This window comes from Condylura cristata, unplaced genomic scaffold, assembly GCF_000260355.1.
Source record: "Condylura cristata isolate star-nosed mole 26May11 unplaced genomic scaffold, ConCri1.0 scaffold00002, whole genome shotgun sequence".
In the NCBI taxonomy this organism is placed as follows: domain Eukaryota; kingdom Metazoa; phylum Chordata; class Mammalia; order Eulipotyphla; family Talpidae; genus Condylura; species Condylura cristata.
Window position 1 is genome coordinate 8,460,346 of NW_004567103.1, and position 22,302 is coordinate 8,482,647.

Consider the following 22,302-nt stretch of genomic DNA (forward strand, 5'->3'; position numbering starts at 1 on the left):
GGGCGGCTGGCCCTGAGTTTGGCTGGGCAGCCGGGAACTATTCTTGCCAACGTTGAATTATTCCTGGGTGAGCAGGGTTTGAGGGGACTTTGGGATCCAGAAGTTCCTGGAAGGAGTTACTTTACTCTCCATTGCGTCCCTCCCCCTTACTTTATCTTTGAAGCTAAACAAAAAATAACCTGTTTCACATTCAGTTTAAAGAAAACATTCTCATAAAAAGAAACCCTTCTATCAATATCTTTAGTTTTAAATTCCAGGCCATCGATCTATCCACCTTTTATGAGTAAATATTTATCCAGCACGTAACTCAAAAGCTTCCTTTTGGGAGCGCTCAAGGAAGAATTGTCTCAATTATTTTTTTTAGAAGCCAAAAGATTTGTTTATAGGGCTCTGGAAAAATACATCAAAATGGAAAGAGTAGATTTAAGTCCTTTTTAAGTTCTTCCTCTTTTAAGCACTATCGTTATATTCTATCGCTTTCCTACCAAGTTTTTAATAAAATTTCTTTATTAGTACACAAAGAAAGTTATCTCCAAATCCCCAATTTTGAGTTTCCCACTGAACAGTAGATGCCCAAGGGGCGCCTCTCTGTGTGGTCTGTTTGTTAAGGACATCAGCATCCCCTGAAGGAAACCACGGTATGTTCCTGTGTCTTCAGCTGTTTCTGTTTCCAAACCTACTCTTTTGACCAGCTGCCAATATTTGAATTTGTTTCCACAGCAGCTACCTTCCCTCCCTGCAGGCTATTCTAAACAGCCTGGGGACTGGCCTTGCCTGTCCTACCTTCCCTGGACTCAGCTCCCCTCCATTCATCTCCCTGAAACACGGACCCAGGCGTGTTGCTACTTAGCTCAAGAATCTCCAGTGTCAGGATCTAAGAAAGGCTCTCCTCTTGACCAAACATTAGTTAGCTTACTCTAAGTCCTTTTCTCAATTAGGCTTACCCATTAGGCTTTCGTTTCTGTTTTTATCAGACTTGCTTGACCCAGTTTCAGCAAGAATCCTGTTAAGACAGGTCAAAGAGACTCCTTCACCCTCAATATCTGATCACCCCAATATCTGATCACCCCAATATCTGATTAAAGCCATCACTTGCCATGACCCAGCAGGTGATATCACCCTGGCCTACCTTTGGCAAAAACTCTGACAAGAGGTTTAGCCAGAGTCCCCCTTCCTTCTGATGATCCTCTTAGTAATTTTCCACCCACAGATCCCTATACTGCTTGACTGTAAAACCCACTGTCCTTGCTGCACTAGGAAATGAGCTCAGTTCCTAGGTCTCTTTTCTTCTCTTGCAATAGTTCCTGAATACTCTCCAGTTTTGGTTTTTCTCTGACAGATTGTATAACTCAGTTTAAATCTCTGAGATTAACCTTTCTCTGAGTGATTCATCCCAGTCTATAAGATTGCCCTGGGAAAGGAGAGAGGAAATAAGGGTTTGGCACCTATAAGAACAACCTAATAGATGTCTAGTTGAAGCAAATTCTGTAAGATAGCTCAGAGGGGATAGCGATTGGCTTTTGTATGTCAATATGCTGTATGCAAAATACAGATCTTCCTTGATTCACAATGGCAGTATATTCCTATTAGGCCATCATAAATTAAAAATATCATAAACCAAAAATGTATTAATACATTTAACCTACCGAATATCATACCTTAACCTAATCTACCTCAAGTGTGCTCAGAACACATGTTAAGCTTAAATTTGGGCAAAATCGCCTATCAGAAAGCCTCTTACAATACAGTGTTAAATAACTAATGTTATTTACTAACCACTGTATTGAAAGTGAAAAATAGTCTAGAAAGCAGTGGCTATGTCTAACTTTGTGACCCCAGTGGCTTGATGCCCAGCATGAGGAGAATCACACCACATATTGCTAGGCTAGGAACAGGATTCTATGACTGGATGTCTTACTCAATCTTGTCTAGATACAGGAAGATCAGACAAAGGCTAAAAATTGTAATTTTACAGAAACAGGAGTCATTCTCACTAACCATAACAGGGAAGTTTGGTTATTTTTGTGGTTTGGACAGCGTTCATGTTTTGGGTGGTGTCAGATGTGATGATGCTGATATTTACCAGCCACAGGAAGGAGCTGTGAGCTCCAGGCCAGCGCTCAGCAACAGGATTCCCAGCGCCGATATTCACGTTGTCGGGCCCGCAACCTTAAGGCAAGGGTTGTGTTTCTCTTTCTCATATGTAAGGAACCTTAAGCAAGTGATTTAACTTCTCCTTGGTCCGTTTTTCCCATATTTCAAATGAGAACACAAGAGTACTTATTTTTCCATCTCTTAAGACTGTCATCGGTATTCAATATGATCATGTATGTAAAGAAATTAGGTAGTTGCTCGTATTGGACACCACAATGAGTGTCACCTGCTATATTACAACGATCCTAAATTGTACTTCAATTTTGCACACCTTTAGCATCTCTGAGATTGGGGTTATCTTCCAAGCAATGGCTTCTTAGCATGCACTCAATGTAGAATTATTCTCTTCCAAGGCTTTGGTTTGGGGAGACAATTCCTCATCCTCGTCCCCTCCAGCTTCTGGATCCTTCCTGGATGGAGGATTTTATTTTCCAACCTCTGTAACTTCCCCACGTCTCGCAATCACCCCTTCCCTACCACCCTCTCCACTCAGGGGCCTCCTCCCCGCCGCGTCATTTCAAACTGCGCGGCGCTTCCAGTCAATACGGGCGGTGGGCGCATCACTCGGGAGTTTACGGCGGCGCGGGGAGCCCCAGTGCAACCCGCTCAACCCCGCCCGCGGGGCCGTCAGCTGATGGGCCGCGGGCCGGGGAGGCCGCCGCCGCCGCTGCTGCCGCCGCGCGAACATGGCGGCGGAGATACACTCCAGGCCGCAGAGCAGCCGGCCGGTGCTGCTGAGCAAGATCGAGGGCCACCAGGACACCGTCACGGCCGCGCTGCTCATCCCCCAGGAGGACGGCGTGATCACGGCCAGCGAGGACAGGTAGGGCCGGCGCGGGGTGCGCGGAGCCCCGGTGCGGCGGGGACGGCCCGGACTCCGCCGCAGAAGGGGTGAGTGGGCGGGGGCGGGGGTCCGCGACCCGGTCGGGCTCTGCCGTGGAGGGGCCTGGAGCGCGGCCCGTTGCCGCCTTTGGCCCGCTGGGGATCCCCAGTACCTACTCACGGGCTTTCCAGTCCAGATCCCCGCCGCTCCCCTCAGGCCTGGGGCGCGGGGTCCTGCCGCCCCCTCCACTTTGGTAACCTCACGGTCCACTTAAGGTCCTATACTCGGGTCCCACTGCGTCCCTCCGGGGAGAGGGGCGTCCCCTGCTCGGATTCTTGCGCCTGCCCCGCCTTTCCAGTTCTGGAAACCCCCACCGCTGCCCGCTCGCCGCAGCTCTTCGCCCCACGGCCCCCCTCCTTCTCGGGACCCCCGTCCCTCTGCACAACTCCTGCGGGCGACCCTGCTCGCCTCTCCTTTGTGGGAATTTGCTTTCGGAAGGGACAGGACCGCAGGGGAGTTTCTTGGCTCCCAGGTCAGTTTCCAAGCCGGGAGGACTGGCCACTAGTTACCGCGGTCCTGGTGCCGGGACTCCCTTCTTCAAGCAGATCTCCAGGGGTTCTCCCTCTCCCATTCTCTGCTTGTCCTACCTCTTTGGTACAGTACCAGCCCCCTATAGCAGTAGGGAACCACCTGAACTTTATTTACTACACTGCATTTCCCCCAAAGTGACTTTCAAAACACCCCTGGGGTGCCTTATTTTAAAGGAAATGGAAACCCAATATCACTTGGCATAACGAATTAAACGAAGAGCTGAAGCACTTCCCCAGAGCCTTGCCTGTGTTGTACTGTCCTCTTGTAGTGTCCACACGCTGGGAATCACTGGTGCGATCCCACTTAGTCATTTTTTCCAAGAGGAAGCTGAGTCCCGTAGAGAATCACAAAAATGCTGATGAACCCAGAAGTATAAGCCAGGACTCCCCACCGTCCTCCCTCATCTTCCCAGGGCTGTGTGACTGGACTAGAGATGGTATCTGTTTCAAAATTTAGCATCTTTACAATCCTAAAAGTTTAAAAGGTTAGTGACGACTGTGGGAATTTGGAGGAAATGACCGATGTTTATTGAATGAAACTGTGTTTCCTGGATACAGTGACTGGTCTTAAAAGGCGATATTCCAAAAGTTAAAAGACTCTGGAAAATGGGGGCTACTGACGTTTCCTCAAAGCTGAAGGCAAAACCTCATGTTTTGTAATCACTGCTTTTGAAGTCAGTAACCTTGAGGGCCTGTGGTGAAAGAGGGAAGCACTGCAGCCCCAGTTCCTATCTGACTTCTGCATCTTGCTTTTGAGTTTGTGTGAGCAAGCAGTGGCCTCTTCTGGCTAGTTTACATATGGCCTGGGTGGGTGTGAGCAGGAGGGGGTGGCGAGAGAGGTACTGGGACCACAGGGGCATCATAGGAGTCTAAAGAAAAGGACAACAGACAGAATAATATCATTTATGCAATCTGGACATGGGTGCAGACATTTCACAAGAGCCACTTATCTTTATGCTATGAAACAATTTATTCATGACTCTTGCCTGTCAGGTAAATTGCTGGATATTTGAGAGTGCCGCCACGATGCTGATCATGCTTTTTGGAAAGTGATTATGGAGCTGTGCTGGGATGTTAATGTTCTAGGGGATCCCGACATCAGCTCAATTTTTCACATGGGAACAGCTATTTCTGCAGGGCCTGGCTGACCACGCACCGGGGGAGGATTGTCGGTGCCTTGGGGTTCCTGTTTGTGCTTGGGGCTCGTGATACTTGCTTGAAGGTAGCACAGTCTTTGCAGGCGTCACTCAAACGAGGTTTAGTGAAAACACATCCTGGGGTTTTTCTGGCTAGTGGTGCCGTTGGTTAGATTTTACTCTCGTCATGCTCTGCTGTCACCTCTAACTCATTCATTTATATACGTACCAATACCGTATCTCTCAAGTGCCAGGCCCTGAGATTTAACAGGGATCAGCACCTGCCAACGTGTAACTGTTGATTCACTGGTTTTTATGGCCCTTGATGTGTTGAAGAAACAGAGCACTAACTACCCACATTCATCGAGCAAGCATTTATTGAACACTTCCTGTGTGTGCTGGGCCCTGCTAGGCCAGTGGTAGATAACACTGGGATGGGGTTCCTAGAGGGGTGGACCGCTGAAGCGAGGATCAGAGTAGTGTCCTGGGGAGAGGCCCAGGGTCCATGGACAACCCCCCGAAGAAATGGCATTGGCTAGAGAAGAGGTCTGCAAAGGAAGGAGGGTTGTGCATCCTGTTCCAGGCAGAGGGAATAGAGATCCACAGTTATCTCTTGGTGACCACATCCAAGAGTGTGCGGTGGTCATGGCAGGAAATAGGACTGAGCTGCAAGGCCGGTGTGTAGTTTGGAAGGACCTTCCTGTGTGCCACCCGCAGGAATTGGGACTTATTTTGAAGGCATGGAGGAATCATCAGAGTTCAAAGCTACTACCAAGATCAGAATTTGCATTTAGAAATAGTGCTGGTTCCCCATCACAAGCCTCTGCTGTCTGTCAGCACAGTCCTGGACCTATGGACACACCTGCATCCAGACCTCACAAATCCCTCCGAGGCAGGTACCGTCACTTGTCCTTATCAGCACTTCCAAAGTGATGTGCATTCTGAAAGTCAGAAGTGGTTTATTTGCCCAGTTGGGCTTGATAATATATTTGGTGTTAGAACTGAAAAGATGAGGGCTTGCTGTAGTCTTATTTTATTCCATGCAGCGTGCATTGCTCACTGCAGAAATAGCAGGCCCTTCAGTGCAGGTGTGTCCAGGCCCCCTGGGAGTGCTTCAGATGGAAGGTCTATGCAGCATCTGATTGCATGGCCACAGGGCAGTTTAGAAAACTGAGGCACAGAAGACCTTGCAGGAACTGCTCAGGGGCCCAGAACGGGGGTGTGATAGGTGTGAGCTTTGAACGGGGTCTGACTCATGTTTTTCTTAGAGAAAGTGAGGCCAGGCCGGCTACTCTGGCTGCGAATGTAAGATGCTGGCAGTTTCCTTTCGCTCTGATCCAGTTATCCTTCTTCCTGCTAGTTAAAAAGGCTGTGCTTTCGTGCTCAGAACGGTGGGTTTAACTTTGCAAACAGGCTGCAGCTGAATTCATTTTCTAAAAGCTAACAGTGGTGGGAACTAGCTGAGACATTTTGAGAAGAAAAGTGAAAGATAGGTGGGGAGGTGGGGACTATGAATTTTGTATTCATTTTTGATGGGGGAGGGGTTGTTACTGGCACCTAGTGGGGAGAGACCTGACAGTTCATACTCGGGGACAGTCCCTCCAGAAAGGACTCTAGCTGTAAATGTCTCTGGTGCCGAGGTTGAGAAACCACTGGTTTACACTTAACGTACTTGTTTGTCTGGTCTTTCTAGATAGTGCTTTTCAAACTTGAGCACGCATCAGAATCACATGGAGGTTATATTAATACACAGATGGCCCCACCCCAGAGATTCTGATTCAGTAAATCTGTGGTGGGGCCTGAAAGTTCCTCATGTTGAAGCTGCTACTGTTGGTCCAGGAACACACGCTGAGAAGCACAGCTCACTGCGCTAGCCTACTCTTCACACTTTGCTCTCGTTTTCTGTCCATTTCCGGGATGTTTGCCAGTCCACATTCACGGGTATCCACCTACCCCCAATAAAGCCAGAGATTATACATGACAGCGACATACCATAATCCATCCAAGGAGTGTTCAGCCAGGGTGGACTGTCGGCCTAATTCCATTGTACCTGGCATCGTGGGTCATCGTTTGGGCAGTGGGTTTAGGGGTCTGGTGAGAAGCCTTTGGGGGTTGCTCTGTTGTGAAGGGTTAACAGGAGGCACTTGTTTATCCAATTCTGGGTACAGAGTTCTACATAAAGTTGTGTCTGCATGCAATCTACATGGTTGCATATGAATACGTGCAGCTACATGGGCCGAGTACAGTTATTGTCTGCTTCCTCACTTAGCTGTGAGAGGTTCTTTGAAACAGGAACTTTAAGCCAAGCTACTTCTATGGAAAACAGATCCTCAAGTAAGTGAGGAATGAATGATGTGGTTTCCTGTGGCTGGGATTGTTTTTCCTCATCAACATTCTAACAAAAAGGATGTGAAGGGACCAGTGTTAGCCCAGGGCCTGCTGACATCTTTTCAGCAGCAAATACCCCACCTCTTTCATGTTAGCTTCATTCTCCTGCTAGGCGTAAATGAGAGCTGTGACCTGTGTAGCTTTCAGTTGCCTGGACTTTGGAACTAGAATATATGAGTAATGCAAAGAAGAAGGAATGATAAGCTTGCAAAGTTGGAAAAAAAAAATTCTTAAGAACAGTTGTATTGCTTTACCACGGGCTTGCAGTACTGTATACATTCCAGAATACAGCTTCAGACCCCGAGCTGCGGGACCACCTCCCTGCACCCAAAGCCAGAGTTCCGGCACCTCTAGGCTGCGGAGGGTGCCTCCAGGCACCCTCAGCACCCCCGCACCGGCCCCTCGTAGCCCCCCGGTAACTTCTGTAATTTTCAGAGTCTAGGAGTTATTTTGTTGTATTAAAAAGAAAAAAATCCTTGAAGCAATAAAGAAGACTTTTTAGTCAAGAAACTGTTAAAGAAATAGCGGCATTGGGAAGCTTAAGAATTTGAACTCCACAGGTGTTTTCCTGCTCAGGAAAATAAATGTTTTAGCATGAGCTGAACCTTGGGGAGATGCAGGAGTGGGTTCTTGAGACACGTTTGCTTTTCATACTTCTTGCTGTGACTACACCCAAACTTTAGACAGTTGGTTGAAGGATAGACTCTTTAACAGGCAAAAACGTCAGTATCAAGCCTTGTGAGTAAGTTAAGGCTGTGGGCCTAGTTCATTTTTGAAAAATGGAGTTTGGAGGTGAACATGTTACTGTATGTATTTCAGGGACCTGGAAACCAAGGTTGATTTCTGCAAGTTTTGTTTGGCTTAAGTTAAAGACAGATCTCACCTGTTTTAAAAACATTTTAGGCCTTAGGCAGTTAGCCTGTTAAATGATACAGATTACAGAAACGCAGCTTTTGAAATATTTTGGTATATTTGGTTATACCAGCTATTTATTTTGATATGCTTGTTTACTCTAGGACATTTGTGAGCATGCTGAAATGGTCGGGGGATTGTGTATTTACTCATGATTCACTGGAAACATCCTAAAAGTTGGATTTTCAAGGGGTGTGCTGAGAAGGAGGAGGGGAAATCTGGCGTATAGAACCCAGGCTTTTAACTACAGCATTTTTGTTGTCTTGAAGTGCCTAGAAGTAGCCTCTTCAATGTGCTTAAGAGAAGTGAGGAGGCAGGAAGCCTGGTGGGATTGCCTGGTTCCCGTGCTTACAGAGGCCCTCTTTGCCTCATCCCGGCGTCCTTCTTTTCACGTTACTACATAGGCAGCAACAGATTCTGGGTCTGGAACATTTGACCTTGACTCCCGCCCTTTTCACCTTGGGCAGGTTCTTGTTCTTTCTGTATTAGCTTTCTCGTCTGCAAAATGGAGACTAGTGTCTCACAGAGCTTCCTGGGGGCAAGCTGCATGACTCCGTAGAATTGAGCCTGACTACATAGGTGTGGGGCATTATTATTTCTGTCCCCATTTATTGTTTAATCGCATCAAAACTAATGATGTCGCCAAGCACTGTGTGTGTGTGTAAATAAAAGAAAGTTTTCGCTTCAAAGGACAATCAATATGTTCCACCGCCTCTTAGAAACTAACGTTTCTGTCGTCAGTCATGACTTTTCTTCACCTCCTACCAGGCACAATTTTGCCTTATAAAATCCATCCCCCATCTGCTGTGTTGCAGATCCCAGTTGCCTTCACTAGGCGGCCTGGCTCTGGCACCAAGTTGAGCAGCCCCAAAGGTCCATAGGAGACTCTACATGGTCTTTCTGGGGGCCTTGCCACATTTTCATCGCTGCTGGTCTACGTGAGTCAGTCAGCCGAAGTATCTGTGTGAAGCAAGGGATGGAACTGAAAAGCAATTATTCCTGCCGCCTCACACTGTGTCTCTGGGGTTGGTTTAGCCTCATCTTTGAAGATGTGGCTATGGGTAGAGCTTGAATCTGTTCTGTAAGTTGCAAATCAGTGTGCTCGCCCTCCAGAGATGGTGGTTTTGCCGCCTTGGCAACACAGAGGTCACAAGACATGTGCTTAGCAAAAAGACAGCTGCAGAAACGGTCCCTTGTGGGGGAAAGAAAAGGGGAACCTTCTTCAGGTAGGCCTTCCTCCCGGAACAGCAGTCAGAAGCTGCGTCTCCTGGGCCCACTGCGTTCAGGGTCCCTCCCTAGACGGCAGGCGGAGATGGGAGTTTTCACTTTTTTTTTTTTTTTGAAATATTTATTTATTTGTACAGAACTGGGGTACAGGCCAGAGATGCGGAGGGTGAGAGGGTTCACTAGGGACAAAGTAGGGAGCAGAACAGGCAGATTGATGAAGTACACTGCTGAGGGGAGCAGCGGGTGGTCGGGTCAGGAGAGGTCTGCCACGCCATGTGGTCACCTCCGGGGCAGGCGGGAATCGAACTCATGCGGAAGTGGCTTAAGCTTCTTAACCCGCTGCGCCACCAGGGAGGGCCCAGTTTTCACTTTTCTTAAACAACCTAATTCTCTATGGAAGGAGGCCGGTTTCGCTACCTTTCGGTTTAGGTGGTCAATTCAATACAAGTCTCATGTTTTCCCCTTTATGACCAAAGCGCTTCTTTCTGCAGCAGGAATGGAGAGGGCAGAGTGGAGGAAACTGCTGTTTATTTGATGAAAGCGGATGGCGCGGTGGCTAGTCTCCTGTCCCCTCCCTGTCTGGGCTCATGCCTGGCTTTTCCAGAACCATCCAGGCCACCAGAATCACGGTTCTGTCCAGAGCCCCTGGCAGAAGTACCCTCTGCTGTAGGTCACAAAAGGGTCTGGAGATTTACTGGGAAATAGCAGCTCTAGAGTGGCTTCCAAATCAGATTTCCTCAAATGTACTGTTTGCTCAGCGCTCAGGAGCAGGAGTCAGGCCTTGGGCTCACACTCTGCGTGAGTAATGTGTGTATATCGATTTATGATTTAAAGATTAGGAACTTGTTTTAATGTAAGTGTTAGGGGCTTCTTCGGTATTTTTAGAGAAATTATTCAAAAGATCTTGTTAGAAATGGTGGGTGTCAGGCAACGGGGAGGTGGCCTTGTGATTTCACAGAAACTCTTGCCTGCTATTTGCATGTACTTATCAGAGTATGGGTGAGGTTTTCAAGGTCATCATACTGGAACATAATATGTATTGAACGCAAATGTGTGTTCTCATGGAGCTATGTTTTAAAACTGCTAGTAATCACGACTTCCTCACTGGCCCCTGGTCGGAGGGGCAGTGCTTTGCAGAAGAAAAATGGAAGTTCAAATCAACCTTTGTTCCTACTGTATTTTAACTGAAGTAGATGAGGCTTTCCAGACTGGGTGATTCCCTGAAGCTTGTGTTTAACTGGCTTTTAATCAGCTCTTTGAGGAAATCTGGCGCAGGGGTTGGGAGAGATAAAAGCAGCCTCTCTTACCTGTTCCTCCATTGGGCATATCTTTGAGGAGATCAAAGACGAGTCTTCCTGGAGTAAATGCCCCATTTTAAATTAGAACTGTGGATTTTGCTCTGCCTTTCAGGTATGGGTGGCACTACGGTAGCAGCACACACAGTTGTTATCCTTGGTAGAGTAGACAGGATGAAAAGTATTGAACAGTATTTAAGAGTAGTAACTTCTGGCACTTCTTGAGTTTCTTGAGATTCAAAATTACCCACTGTGTGAACTGACAACATGTATGTCACTAAGGAGTTAAAAGCGGACTTAGTGTTACCTGAACGCTCTGAAGTCAAGTGCCGTGTTGTTTTCCGTCTGCAGGCCTCACCCCCACATGTTCCATAGGTGCACTGCCTGTGGAGCAGAGTGCGTCGTGCTGGGCTCAGACGCCGGGGAACACACCCCTCCGAATTCAGGGGCCCCAGGCAGCAAGCCTCGCTGTCATTGCTTGTGAGCCCATGGTCACCCGGACATCTGGTCGGCCGGACCCACCTTGGCTTTGTGGTCAGCTCGGAGTGCGTGTCAGCCTGGCTGGTCTCAGCAGACTCTTTCACGTGTTTGGGCCTGAAGGAGACAGTTGGGCAGTCTCTCCTCTAGGCTTGCCTCTCTGCCTCTCCTCGGCTCTGCGGTGGCCTCTGCACGGCTGGTGCCCCCAGCCCTGTGGCTGTGGCCACACCCTGTGGGCCAAAGTCATCTATTTAGGGATCAGAGAAGTAGACCTTTTCTGAGGGAAGAGTGGCAAAGACACATTGCCCAGAGCATGCATGCTGGGAGGCTTACAAGTTGGGCCATTTTTGCAGTTTATTTACCCCAAGCATTTTGCATTATCTAGCATTAGTAGCTGGACTCAGCTGCATCTGCACCTTCAGGCAGTGGGATGTTTTGTGAGAATCCCTCTTGCCATCAGCACAAAGGTCAGAATCTCTGTGTAGGAAGTGAGAGCTTTGAAGTTCGACTTTTCTGCACTCTGGGAAACAATAAGAGTGAGCCAGGGCTTCATTTACCTTGTTCTTTAGGGGTTACCTTTGGCAGATACCATGTGGAATTTTCCAAGAAACTTTTTGTAAAGAAGTACTTGTTTGACTTGTGACATGCCCTGTGCAGCTGCTTGGCTTGGAATTGTTTCCTTTTGTAATATTTGGAAATGTGACTTTTTGTCATTTTCTGATAAGGGAGAAGTAGCATTGGACAAAGCCACCAAGTGGGTCCAGAACAGCACCTCCAGTGATGATGCTGGTTGGTTTGATTTGGGACATGCTCTCCCTCTCCTGCTTCGACCCCACAGGATAAAGTGGGGGGAGGGCTTGGAACTTTTGTCATTGCCACAAGCCTGTGGTATCACGTTCTCAACCGCCCACTTGCTTTTTGTGTGTGAGCAGACAGTAGCCATAGTCCCTGCGAGAACATCACGCAGCAAAGCAGGGAGACTCAGGGCGACACGGAGGACGCTGTTGTGGGGCTCGGCAGTGCCTGTGGCCTGACAGACATCTTCCCTGTGATTCTGCCTCTAGTTCGAGGCCCAGCTCTGCCCTCATCCCCTGTCCACAGGGAGGGACACGCTCCAGCCCGATCCACCCCACCTGTCCTGCCCTCTGTCCAGGCTGGTCAGTCACCTGTGGGTGCTGGGCATGGCAGGTCCCATGATAGACTCCAGGGGGCAAGGCCAATTGCCTGCAGCTCCGTGAGGATCCTGGCATGGGCCAGCTGCACCAGGCTAAAGGCCCCGGCCTTAGACTGCGTGTGTGGGAGAGCTGGGGTCCAGCTCCCGCACCTTGCGCGCTCGGTGCTGATGACTTGGTGGACACGCTCTTAGGGAGGGGGCAGTGTTCACATTTAGAATTTTGCCCAGCTGCACCTGCCAGACAAAATGAGCCTTCAGTGCTTGGCGCACAAAAGGAGGTGTCGCTGTTTGGCTTGCAGTGCTTGCAGGGGGGTGGCCAGCACCCCCGTTCCTGGCTGCCCTTCTCCCCAGCTGCTCCTAGCCACTCTCTTTACCTCCCTCGCCTGACACAGGAACTTGCAGAATTTAGTTACACCATTTTATGTTATGCTCTTTAAAAAAAAATAGCATTTCATAAACACGTTCACATGGTTCCGTGGTCTTCATGACTATCTTTAATGACTCTATCAGCTATTTAATTAAGGTGTCACTGACCTACTTCATTATATAGCTTACCCCCACCCCTAGTTTTAGGAGATTTCAATGTTCTGACAAGCTTTTATGTGTCGTGGTTTTCTTTTTATTCATTTCTTCAGAATCAATTGCCGAGCCTGGAATTATTATATCAATTTATTGTTATTATTAGGTGCAAAATGTGCTTCTGACTATTTGGAATAACTCACTAGCCAAGGGTTAATCGATTCACAATGCTGACCAGAAACTGCGAGGAGCCTCCGGGTGACATTCCCCTACTGCTCTTCCTTGTTCCTGGGCTTCTCTCTGCACAGCAGAGTGCTTAAAAAACATCAAAATCGGAAATATTTAAAGTAAAGGATATAGTACAACTTTGACCTTTCATTTACCTAGAAAGTGAGTGGACCATCCCCCAGGCAGAACATGGTGGACAAATCAGGAGTGTCTGTGTCGAGAGCAGCATGGTCACGTTTCTTTGTCCTCACGGTCTTCCGGGAGCTGCCGCCCCTCACTGTGCAAAGCTCTGCAGCTTTCAGCAGCCGTGGGCCACGAACGGGCAGCCGAGGTGACTGTAGAATCCCCCACATGTACCAGAGGCATTAGGAAGCTCGAAAAACAGTGTAGGCGTCGAAAGAAATGACACACTTCCTCACTGAGTACCTTTTGGGAAATTATCAGACTATTGTTTTAAGATAACTTAAAAACAGAGGCTGGCCAAGAATGAACATGTTTCTAAAGGTTTGCTTCTCCTGGAGAGACCATTTTTCAGACTCACGTGGTTTTGGAATCCATGTCAAGGAAACTCCATCCATTAAAAAAGTGGGTAGGAAAAGGCAGCAAGAAAAAACACAAGAAGCGCTGAAGTGAGTGGGTGTGAAGTTGTCAAAATATTAAAGGAAAAGTTAAGCTGTTTTATTTGACGTCAGTGAAGAGAGTTACTTAGACATTCATTTAAGCAGGAAATATTGTGATTTTTGTAAAAATAACACCATCTGATCTTGACACTTTAGGGATGATATACTTTAGTAATACCATTGTCAAATTTTAAAATAGTTTGTGTCTGTAAAATGTAAGGAAGCTGTCTGGCTGTGTTGCAACCTAGAAAATAGTGTATTTGACTTCCAATATACTGGTGAGTACATTTTATTTTTATCTATGGGATTTGATGACTTTTTTTAATAAGCAGCCCGATGTGCCTCTTTTTACAACTGTTAGTTAAACCAATGAGATATATTCTGAATACAATACAAAACAAATTCCTATATTACTTAGTAGAAAGTATGCAACCACATGTAATAACCTACGTTCTTGGGAGTGCTGGGGTGTTAGGAGTTAGATTTGACCTTGATTTGGTTTCAGCTAAGTGGGACGTACCAGTGTTGTCAAAGGAAGGGACAGTCTGGCTGGAAGGAGAACAGAAGCCCATTGGAGATGTGACTGCAGAGGCAGGGTCCTCAGGATCAAGTGCCTCGTTGGGAAACCAACAAGCGCAGAGTTTCAAAACCAGTCTCATAAGTCCCATCATGCTCCGCCGTCAGCTCCAGCTCGGCGCAGCGGCTCAGATGGTGGCGCTGATGTGGGGAAGGCCAGACTGCTGCGAGTCAGGCAGGTGGGTTCTAGGCGGACTTTGTTTCGACCTTGAGCTAGTTTAAATAGCATTCTGCAGGTGTGAAGCTCGCGTTTGACTTTCCTGAGTTCGGGAACTGGGCGGAAGGGCCGCCTTTACAGCTCCCGCCGGCAGGCTTGCCAGCTGTCCGAACATTGCTCTCCTTTCTGGAGGTCAGAGATTTGCGCTGCTCATGCATTCGTGACCCACAGCTATACGGTCAGTTTGGAGGGTTCTGGAGTGTGGGGCACTCCTGTTGTTTAGACACTAAGCAGCACACAGCTAGGTGGCCACAGATTTGACCTCCCTTTGTGAACGGAGGCCCGAGAGCTCGATGGGCTTGAGCGATCGTGCCACTCTGGCCCCAGGCGCTGAGGCCTGCATGGCCGGGACTTTGGAAGCAGAGCAGATCCTTGAGCAGACCCATCATGTGGGGAGGAATGGCCTTGGCTCATTACAGCTCCCCTTGCTGCTTCCGTAGGTTGGGCATAAGCAATAAAACGTATCCATAAGCATGTAGTCAAGAGAATGCAGTGTTCTGTCGGTACCTGCATATCCTCATGTAAGTTTCTGTGGGTTATCTTAGAGGAGGGAGTTGGTGCCCATCTGCCCCAGAAGCTGCTGTCTGGAGAGGGAAGTCCCTAGGGTGGGTAGGGCGTGTTCAGGGCACTTGTGGGTGGCAGACAGCTTGCCAGGATGCAGGGTCTGACTATGGGTAGACTCTGCGCACAGGACCAGTGGGGTGCAGCCTCCTTGGGAGATGTGTTTGGTGGTCGGCATTCCAGAGTGGACCAGAGGGCGAACCTACCAGCTCATCCAAGAGGAGATGGCGGGCGGGCAGAGAGCAGACCAGGACCAGCTCAGAGTTAGGAATTTCTTCTTGCTTTGTAAAAGCAAACCAGGAACACCTACAACACTAAACAGCACTAAAAAAGGAGGCACCGAAAACCTAGTCTGTGTTCAGTTCCCTGCTGTTTTTAGTCACATTGATGCATTTAGCAGTGAGTCTGCACATAGGCGTGGTGTGTTTCCTAAGCCTCTTTAATTAGATTCCTCCTCCATCTCTATTTTTTCCCCTTCACAAATTATTAGTAGAGAAACTAGGTCATTTGTCTCGGGGCTGCCCTGCAATCTTGGCTTCACTGAGTACACCTAGTGGAGAGCTTTTTTTATGCTCCTTCTGCCCTGTTTCCAATAAGTTGATAGTTGAATCTAGACATTTGAAACAAAACTGGTTTTGTATGGCACTCATCAGTTTTTGTAGGGCTTTCACTTAGCTTGTGAACCTTTTCCTGTGCCAGTTAAGTATTTTTCATAATTTCATTTAAGCAGTTCCAAATTGGAAAGATCTGCATCACGTAAGCTTTAGCCTCCAAGGTTCACAAAAGAAGAAATCCTCGGCCATGACCCGTCCAACCTGCACACAGCCAGAGGGGCCCCAGGTGCCTTGCAGAGCACTGGCTGCTCATCTACGTGTCTAATCGCAAACTGAAAACTACAGGTCTGCTCATGCTTGCTTTAGCTTTATTTCTCTCCTTTAATTTTGACTGTGACCTTGGACTCAACTGGAGCTTCTGTCCTCGTATCGCACCTCAAGAGCTGCCCGATTCTGGCCTGTGAGCCTTGTCAGGAAAGAGTTTGTGTTGTGGGTCTTGAGTAGAGAAACTGTTCTGGGCTCTTCTTGGACCTAATTTTGCTTGATTGTAAACAGATAGCTCTGCTGGCGTAAGCCACTGCGGGCCCTTGTGGTAAGGAAGTGAGGCCGCCCTGGGGATTAGCAGGAGCTCCAGGGAAACAGCTTGGCTGTGTGAGGGCAGGGCCTTCCAGGGACGTCCCCTGGGCCCTCCCTACCGGTCTTTGATTTTCCCCCATCACCAGTTTCCTCTTTCCTTTCCCCCCAACCCCCATAGGTAGATTTCTCCAGTCCTGACACCAAACATGGTGTCAGCTCCTAGAGACACACAGATGCGCTTCCCCAGGCTTTGATTTCCTGGGGAGGGGCTGGATTCAGCTGGAGGCAGGTGTCCATGTCTGGCCCACCCCACTGGGAGGGGAAAGCGGTGGAGGATGATGCCACGTGGCTCAGTGTGGCAGAACCCACGGTGATCGTCAGCAGTGCTGAAGCCTGGCTGAGCGGGACAGCTGCTCATGCCTGAGCTCACACACAGTGGCCTCGTGCCACAGAGCTGCCATGCCATGGTTGTTATTGAATGAATGAAGCTCGGTGTCTAGTTTTTGTTTTCCTGTAGTAGGGGAGGCGTGCGTGTAACCTGGACAGGTCGTAAGTATACTTGGGCAAGGACTGACAATCGCAGACACCCAGGTCGCCAGGGGCCCCTCCTCTAGACACTCCTCTCACGCCCGGTGGCATCGAATCTCCTTTCCCAGAAATAGCCCTTGTGGTTTTTACCCTTGTAGACCAGTCTCGCTGGTCTTGACCTTCAAACAAAATGGAAACATGTTGTGTCAACATTTAGACTTACATGTTTTAGTTTAAGGCTACAAAGTCTAATTCAGCACTGGCCGACAGCCAGAATCGGAGTTGCTGTTAGAAACATGAGGATGTGACCGACCGGGGAGGAGAAGATGCCCAGGAGCGTGTGGCTGCCCTGGGAGGGCAGCACTTGTCCCAGGACCTGGAGGAGATGGGGGTCGGAGGTGGGGGGGTGGGGGGCTTCCAGGAGGTTCTGGTGCGGGTGGACAGCAGGGGTCACAGAGTTCCTGCTTGCTCTCTGTGGCGATAAAGCCCAATGTTACACTTCAGGGTGAGGGTCATTTGTCAACCACCTGCCTGTGTCAGGGGGCTTCCTCTCCCTGCATGTGTCCAGATGAGTGTGAGACAGGGGTGGTGTGGCAGTGGCGGGCTTCGCTAAGTCTCCTCTCTCCTGGTTCCAGAAGCTGTTTCTCTCCACATAGATCTACTACTCTCCTCATTTGGCTCAGACAGCCAAGCACCCAAGGTTCCATGGTTCCTTTTATCAAGAAAAGGCAGTAGTTTCGGGTTTCTTTTGCATATCATTTACAGAAAGCATTTCCCATATTGTTGAAATCGTTTGCATGCCAGGCTCCTAGGTATTACATAAGCTGCCATTGTGGTCATGCTGGATGTAACTATGTTTAATTGTGTGTGTGTGTGTAACATATATCATATACATTGCCCATGAAATAATGTCACACAGTTATTTGGGAAATAATACTGATGATAAAATAAGTTTTCTTCGAGCAAAACAGAGTCAAAATTACTGAAGACCAACCACCCTTACTTCTTTCTTCTACAGAACCATCCGAGTATGGCTGAAAAGAGACAGTGGCCAGTACTGGCCCAGCATCTTCCACACAATGGCCTGTAAGTAGCCCGCTGGTTCCCCTTGGGAAATGCCTTGAATGCCTTTGGTTATTTAAATCTCAAAGTATCTCAGAACATTTAAAGTGCCACTGGAATTCAGAAGGAGTTTCTTCATTGCCTAATATATCTGACGACTGTTATAAACTACAGGAAAACTTTACTTTTGCAGAGGAAGTTGGGTTACTGGCTTAACTGAAGCCAACTTGAGCAAAACTGGGGGAGGAAAAGCAAACTCTTTTCCTCCCAAACGCTTTTCCTCCCCCAGGACCCTTTTCCTCATTTTGCCCATGTCGTGGGTAGTGACTTCACCCTCAACGACAGCTGATAGTGACCCCTGGTGCCCCCGAAGCTGCCTTTTGCCCCCATTTTCACAAACCTTTGGGCGCTCTTGGGAGATTCCAACTGAGGAGTAACACGTTTGAAATAGACAGTTTTCTAAGTGGTCACGTATGTTCTAAAAATAGATCTGAAGATAAAATATATCTCACTTTTACGGTGAGAATTTAATATAGCCTGAGAGATAGTGAGGAAAAGTCACCTTTAAACTCTGGTTCTTCAGGCAGTTCTCAGCAGCGTTTCTTCATCCCTCCTTGGAAGGAGCAGTGCAGCTGGAGATGTGTGGCACCCCCAGGCCCGAGGGGTGAGCCTGGCCTCTGGAAGCATGGAAGGCGGCCTTCCACAGCCATGAGTCCCTTTGTGGTGCTGGTCCTGAAGGAGGGACCTAGTGGAGAGTTTCAGTATTTGGCGGGCCCTGTGGCTAGAGAGAAGGTCTTGGGTCATGCTTGAGGGGTGTTGCCAAAGAGCTTAATAAAGTTTTCCAAAAATAGAGCTCTACATACTTGTTCCAGACACTGCTGTCAGCTTCTCCAGGAGTTAATGCAGAGGCCTGCAGACCCTCTTTCCTCAGTGGCGCCGTGTAACCGGCCAGCCGAGCTTCCAGGCTGTGGCCTGCCTGTGCCCCGTGGGGCCCGTGGCTACCTTGAGGACTTACCACTGTGGAGCTGGGCTTCCCTGCACTGCCTCTGCTGATCACCGGGCTGGCTGACTGCTCTGCTCTCATGGTGGTTCAGTGCAAGCCAAGGGGGTCTTTGGGAACACACCAGCGTAAAGACAGCTACCATTAAACAAGGAGCCCTAACACTAGACAACAGGGAGCCTGTTAGATAACGGCCAGAAGGCCTAGTCACACTTCCTGTGCCAAGCTGGAGCATCTTGCCCGGACTGTGTACTGTGATGCGCACTTTGGATTCTCTCTCTGACTGACGTCTTGTGGAACCCTTTTGGGAAATTTACTTGAGGAGCTTTGTGGACCAGAGCAGAGGTGGGTGGGACACCCTGAGGCCCCGAGCCTACCCCCTGCCCACCAAAATAGGGCTTGTCTTAGATTGGGAACACCTTCCTTCCAGAGACTGGTGCGAGAGGGCAGCAGGCCCAGGAACTCCTGTGGCTAGTTTCTGTGTGGGCAGTCTTGTTTTCCTCCCACCCTCCCTTCTCCCACAATTTACATTTTGGCCACAGCTTACTCTCCCTGAGGTGGTGACCTTGGGGTTCCTGCTCATTAGGACAGAGCAGCAGAGATGGACATTCTTCTAGATTTAGTTTGATGACCCCTTTGTTTCCACCAGTATTAAGTGTAGTTCATAATTAATTTCTCTTCCAGGGCATCTGAACCCAGCAGAAATGCACACTCTTCTCTTGCTCGACTTTTCCATCTTGGGCACGTGACTCTGGTGCTGGTGGCAGTTGCTGTCCTTGCTAACGTGGCTGCACTGTGCCCTGGAGCAGCCCCAGAGGCTCTGGGCAGAAAGACAGTGCAAGCTGGAGAGAACCACAGAGTTGCCCTGCCTGGCACCCAGCACAGTATGTGTGTGCCTTACCCAAAGCTTGCAGCTTCCAGAGGCTTCTTTATTGCCTCTGTCTAGAACTGTGTCTGCTGCTAAATCTGCAAGAACTCTGCTAGGACGAAACAGAACGAGTCAGTTAGGAGAAATAACTACTTGTCTGTTTTAGGATGACTTTTAAAGTTAAATTCAAAATACGAGAAAAAAAGTGCCATCTTGGGTCTAAGAATTACCTGCACACTTGCTGACGCAGCATGTCTTCGCTAGTGGTCATCCCCAATGACAGCACTTACCAGTGGTCTGACAAGAATGATCAGTAAGTCAGACCTTAGTATGTTGCTCTGTGGAGCTCAGTGATGTTTTATAAAATCACCGCGTACCAAAAGCAACTCTAGGAATGTGCTAGCCAGGCTGAAATTTAACTTAGTTTCTGCTTCTGGTCTGTGCCTCCTGCCTTTTCCCCCCCTTTTGGTAATACCATCTTATGCAATCACAGCATCTGTGCAAGGTGGCTGCTGTTTCACCATTCAGTAGACGAGGAAATTGGGGTTAATTGATTACTGGCGGTTGGAATAACATCCCACGCCCATCTGACTCCACAACTCAGCTGCCCACCATGGTACTGGTTGGGTCCAGCAACATTCCCTGACCGTGGGCCAGTCTCTGTGACAGCTGCTCCGCCTTGAAAGCACAACAGTAACCAAACAGTGCACACACCCCAGAGCCTGACTGACTGTGCTTCAGACAAGCCGGGAAGTTCTCTACCAAGCCAGAGATTCCGGAATAGGCCCTCGCTCGGGCTGCGGCCACGCTGTGCTCCAGGCTCTGCTTTGAAAGACGATTTGGAGTTTTGCATTTTTAAAATAAAATTATGTGAATGCTCAGTTCTTTCTCTCTCTCTTTTTTTCCTTCAATTGCTTATTTTACTAGAAGCTTCCTTTCTAGGAAGAAAGCCAGAATATCTTTACATACAAAACAAACTAACTTGGGAGGAAAGCTTTTTTCCTTTTAAGTGTAGGATTTCTCTAGCCTCCTAAAATCACTCAGCATGTTGCAATTTTTGCACAAAAGAAGGATGTTTACATATTTACACAGTTAGAGAGTTAGGCAAAAAGAGAATGACGAAACCAGAGCTTTAAGATTCAATGCCAACTGAAAAGTGAGCTATAATGGTGACCTTTGCTGGTGATGTCTTTGACATCACCCAGGCCTGATTGGATGTGGCCGAGGTAGCCTAATGAGTATTTCCTCAGAGCACTTTGTGTGGAGATGCCTCTCTCTTGGTGGTGATAACACCGAGACAATCACGGTCTCACTGTTGTCTCAAGGGTCAGTGTGGTGGCTTGGGGACCAGCTTGTGCTCGGCTCCAGCTGTGTCACCCAGACAGCAGCAGCCCTGCCCTTTCCCTCAGTGGCTCTCTGAATGCAGCGGAAACATCTCTCCCACTCGGTTTATCACATAGAAGCTGTGTTTTTGCCTTTGGGTACCGAAGACCTTTGGTAACCGTTTTTTCTTCCTTTGAGGGGGCAGTATCAGCCCATGACAGAGAGAAGTGCCAGCTGCTTCCGAATGGGTGACGTCGTTTATAAGACTCTCCTACTTTTGCTATAAGGCGTTTTGTTTTAATATAAACTCGAGTTTGCTTGCTTATTTGTTTTCCTGGCGTCTTCCTGCTGGGAGTCCTCCATGAGTAAGATTCTTCAGGCTGACGTGAGCCCAGTATTTCTTGTTCCAGATGCCCCATTTTCTAACCCCCTTTAATTCTGTTTTTTAGCAGAAGGAAACTGCTTCGGCTCCTTGTGAGGCTCCTTGTGAGGCTCATCCTTTCAGGAGGGTAGGTGGAGCTGCAGGGGCGTATGCCTGAGAAAAAGCAGGTGCTGCTCCAGTCACGTGTCTCTGCAGTGCACAGAGAGCCACGTCTATACCACACGACTCAGGTTACTGTAGACTGGGTTGTGTGTGTGTGGTTCATTGCAACATTTGTTGACTATCCCAAAGAAAGTGATTTTCCTAGCTGCTCACGTATGTCAGGGAGTTCTGATGCTGGGAACCCGCTCCCCCTCCCCAGGAGAGGCAGCTTCTTTTTCCCTGTGATGGGACTGGAGGCAGGGCGGCACTGAGTGTTCAGGTAGCAGACCTGTCCCATGGGAAGCTCTGGCCTCTGGGCCCGTCCAGCTACGGGCAGGGGTTTCCGTCAGGTGAAGCACCACCCAGAGCTACAGAAATCATTTAGAAGGCTTTTAAAATTAGAAAAGTTAACTAAAGCAGAAGGAACTTGAATAACATTTTCAGTTTTTATCATTATACTCTTTTTAAACCTGAATTGTCTTGCTTTCCCTGACAGCGTGCTTGGATCACTGATGTAAATGCTGAGCCTCGCTTTGTAATGTGGTCTTTGTCTCTCTGGCAGCTCCCTGCTCCGCTATGACCTACCATCACGACAGCAGGCGGATATTTGTGGGCCAGGATAACGGCGCCGTGATGGTAGGTAGCATCCGTGCTCACTCTGTTAGCTCAGCTAATATTAGCGATAAGTGTCAGGGTTATTGGGCGTAAACACTTGCTTAATCCAGTGTAGGACTTTGGCCCCACAGTGGGTTAGTTTTGGTCAATGCTTAATTTCAAACTAAACTAGTCCCACAGAGCTCAGAATGCCATTGTGATTGATGGTTTACAGAGCTTTAGTGCCTGGGGCAAGGAGAGCCTGGTGGGCTCTGTGTGTGTGTGTGTGTGTGTGTGTGTGAGAGAGAGAGAGAGAGAGAGAGAGAGAGAGAGAGAAAGAGAGAGAGAGAGAGAGAGGAAGGAGCAGGAGGAAGAAC

General features: G+C 48.5%; 1 protein-coding gene across 1 annotated transcript in view; it reads left to right on the top strand.

Moving 5' to 3' along the window:
• Window positions 1–2,795: 2,795 nt before the first annotated feature.
• Window positions 2,796–22,302, top strand: part of WDFY1 (WD repeat and FYVE domain containing 1) — a 40,173-nt gene continuing 20,666 nt past the window's right edge. Inside the window, exons 1-3 of the mRNA XM_004674791.2 lie at window positions 2,796–2,977; window positions 17,574–17,641; window positions 21,894–21,967. Of these exons, the coding sequence (XP_004674848.1) occupies window positions 2,841–2,977; window positions 17,574–17,641; window positions 21,894–21,967 (279 nt within the window). The 5' untranslated portion in view covers window positions 2,796–2,840. The remainder of the gene's footprint in view (window positions 2,978–17,573; window positions 17,642–21,893; window positions 21,968–22,302) is intronic.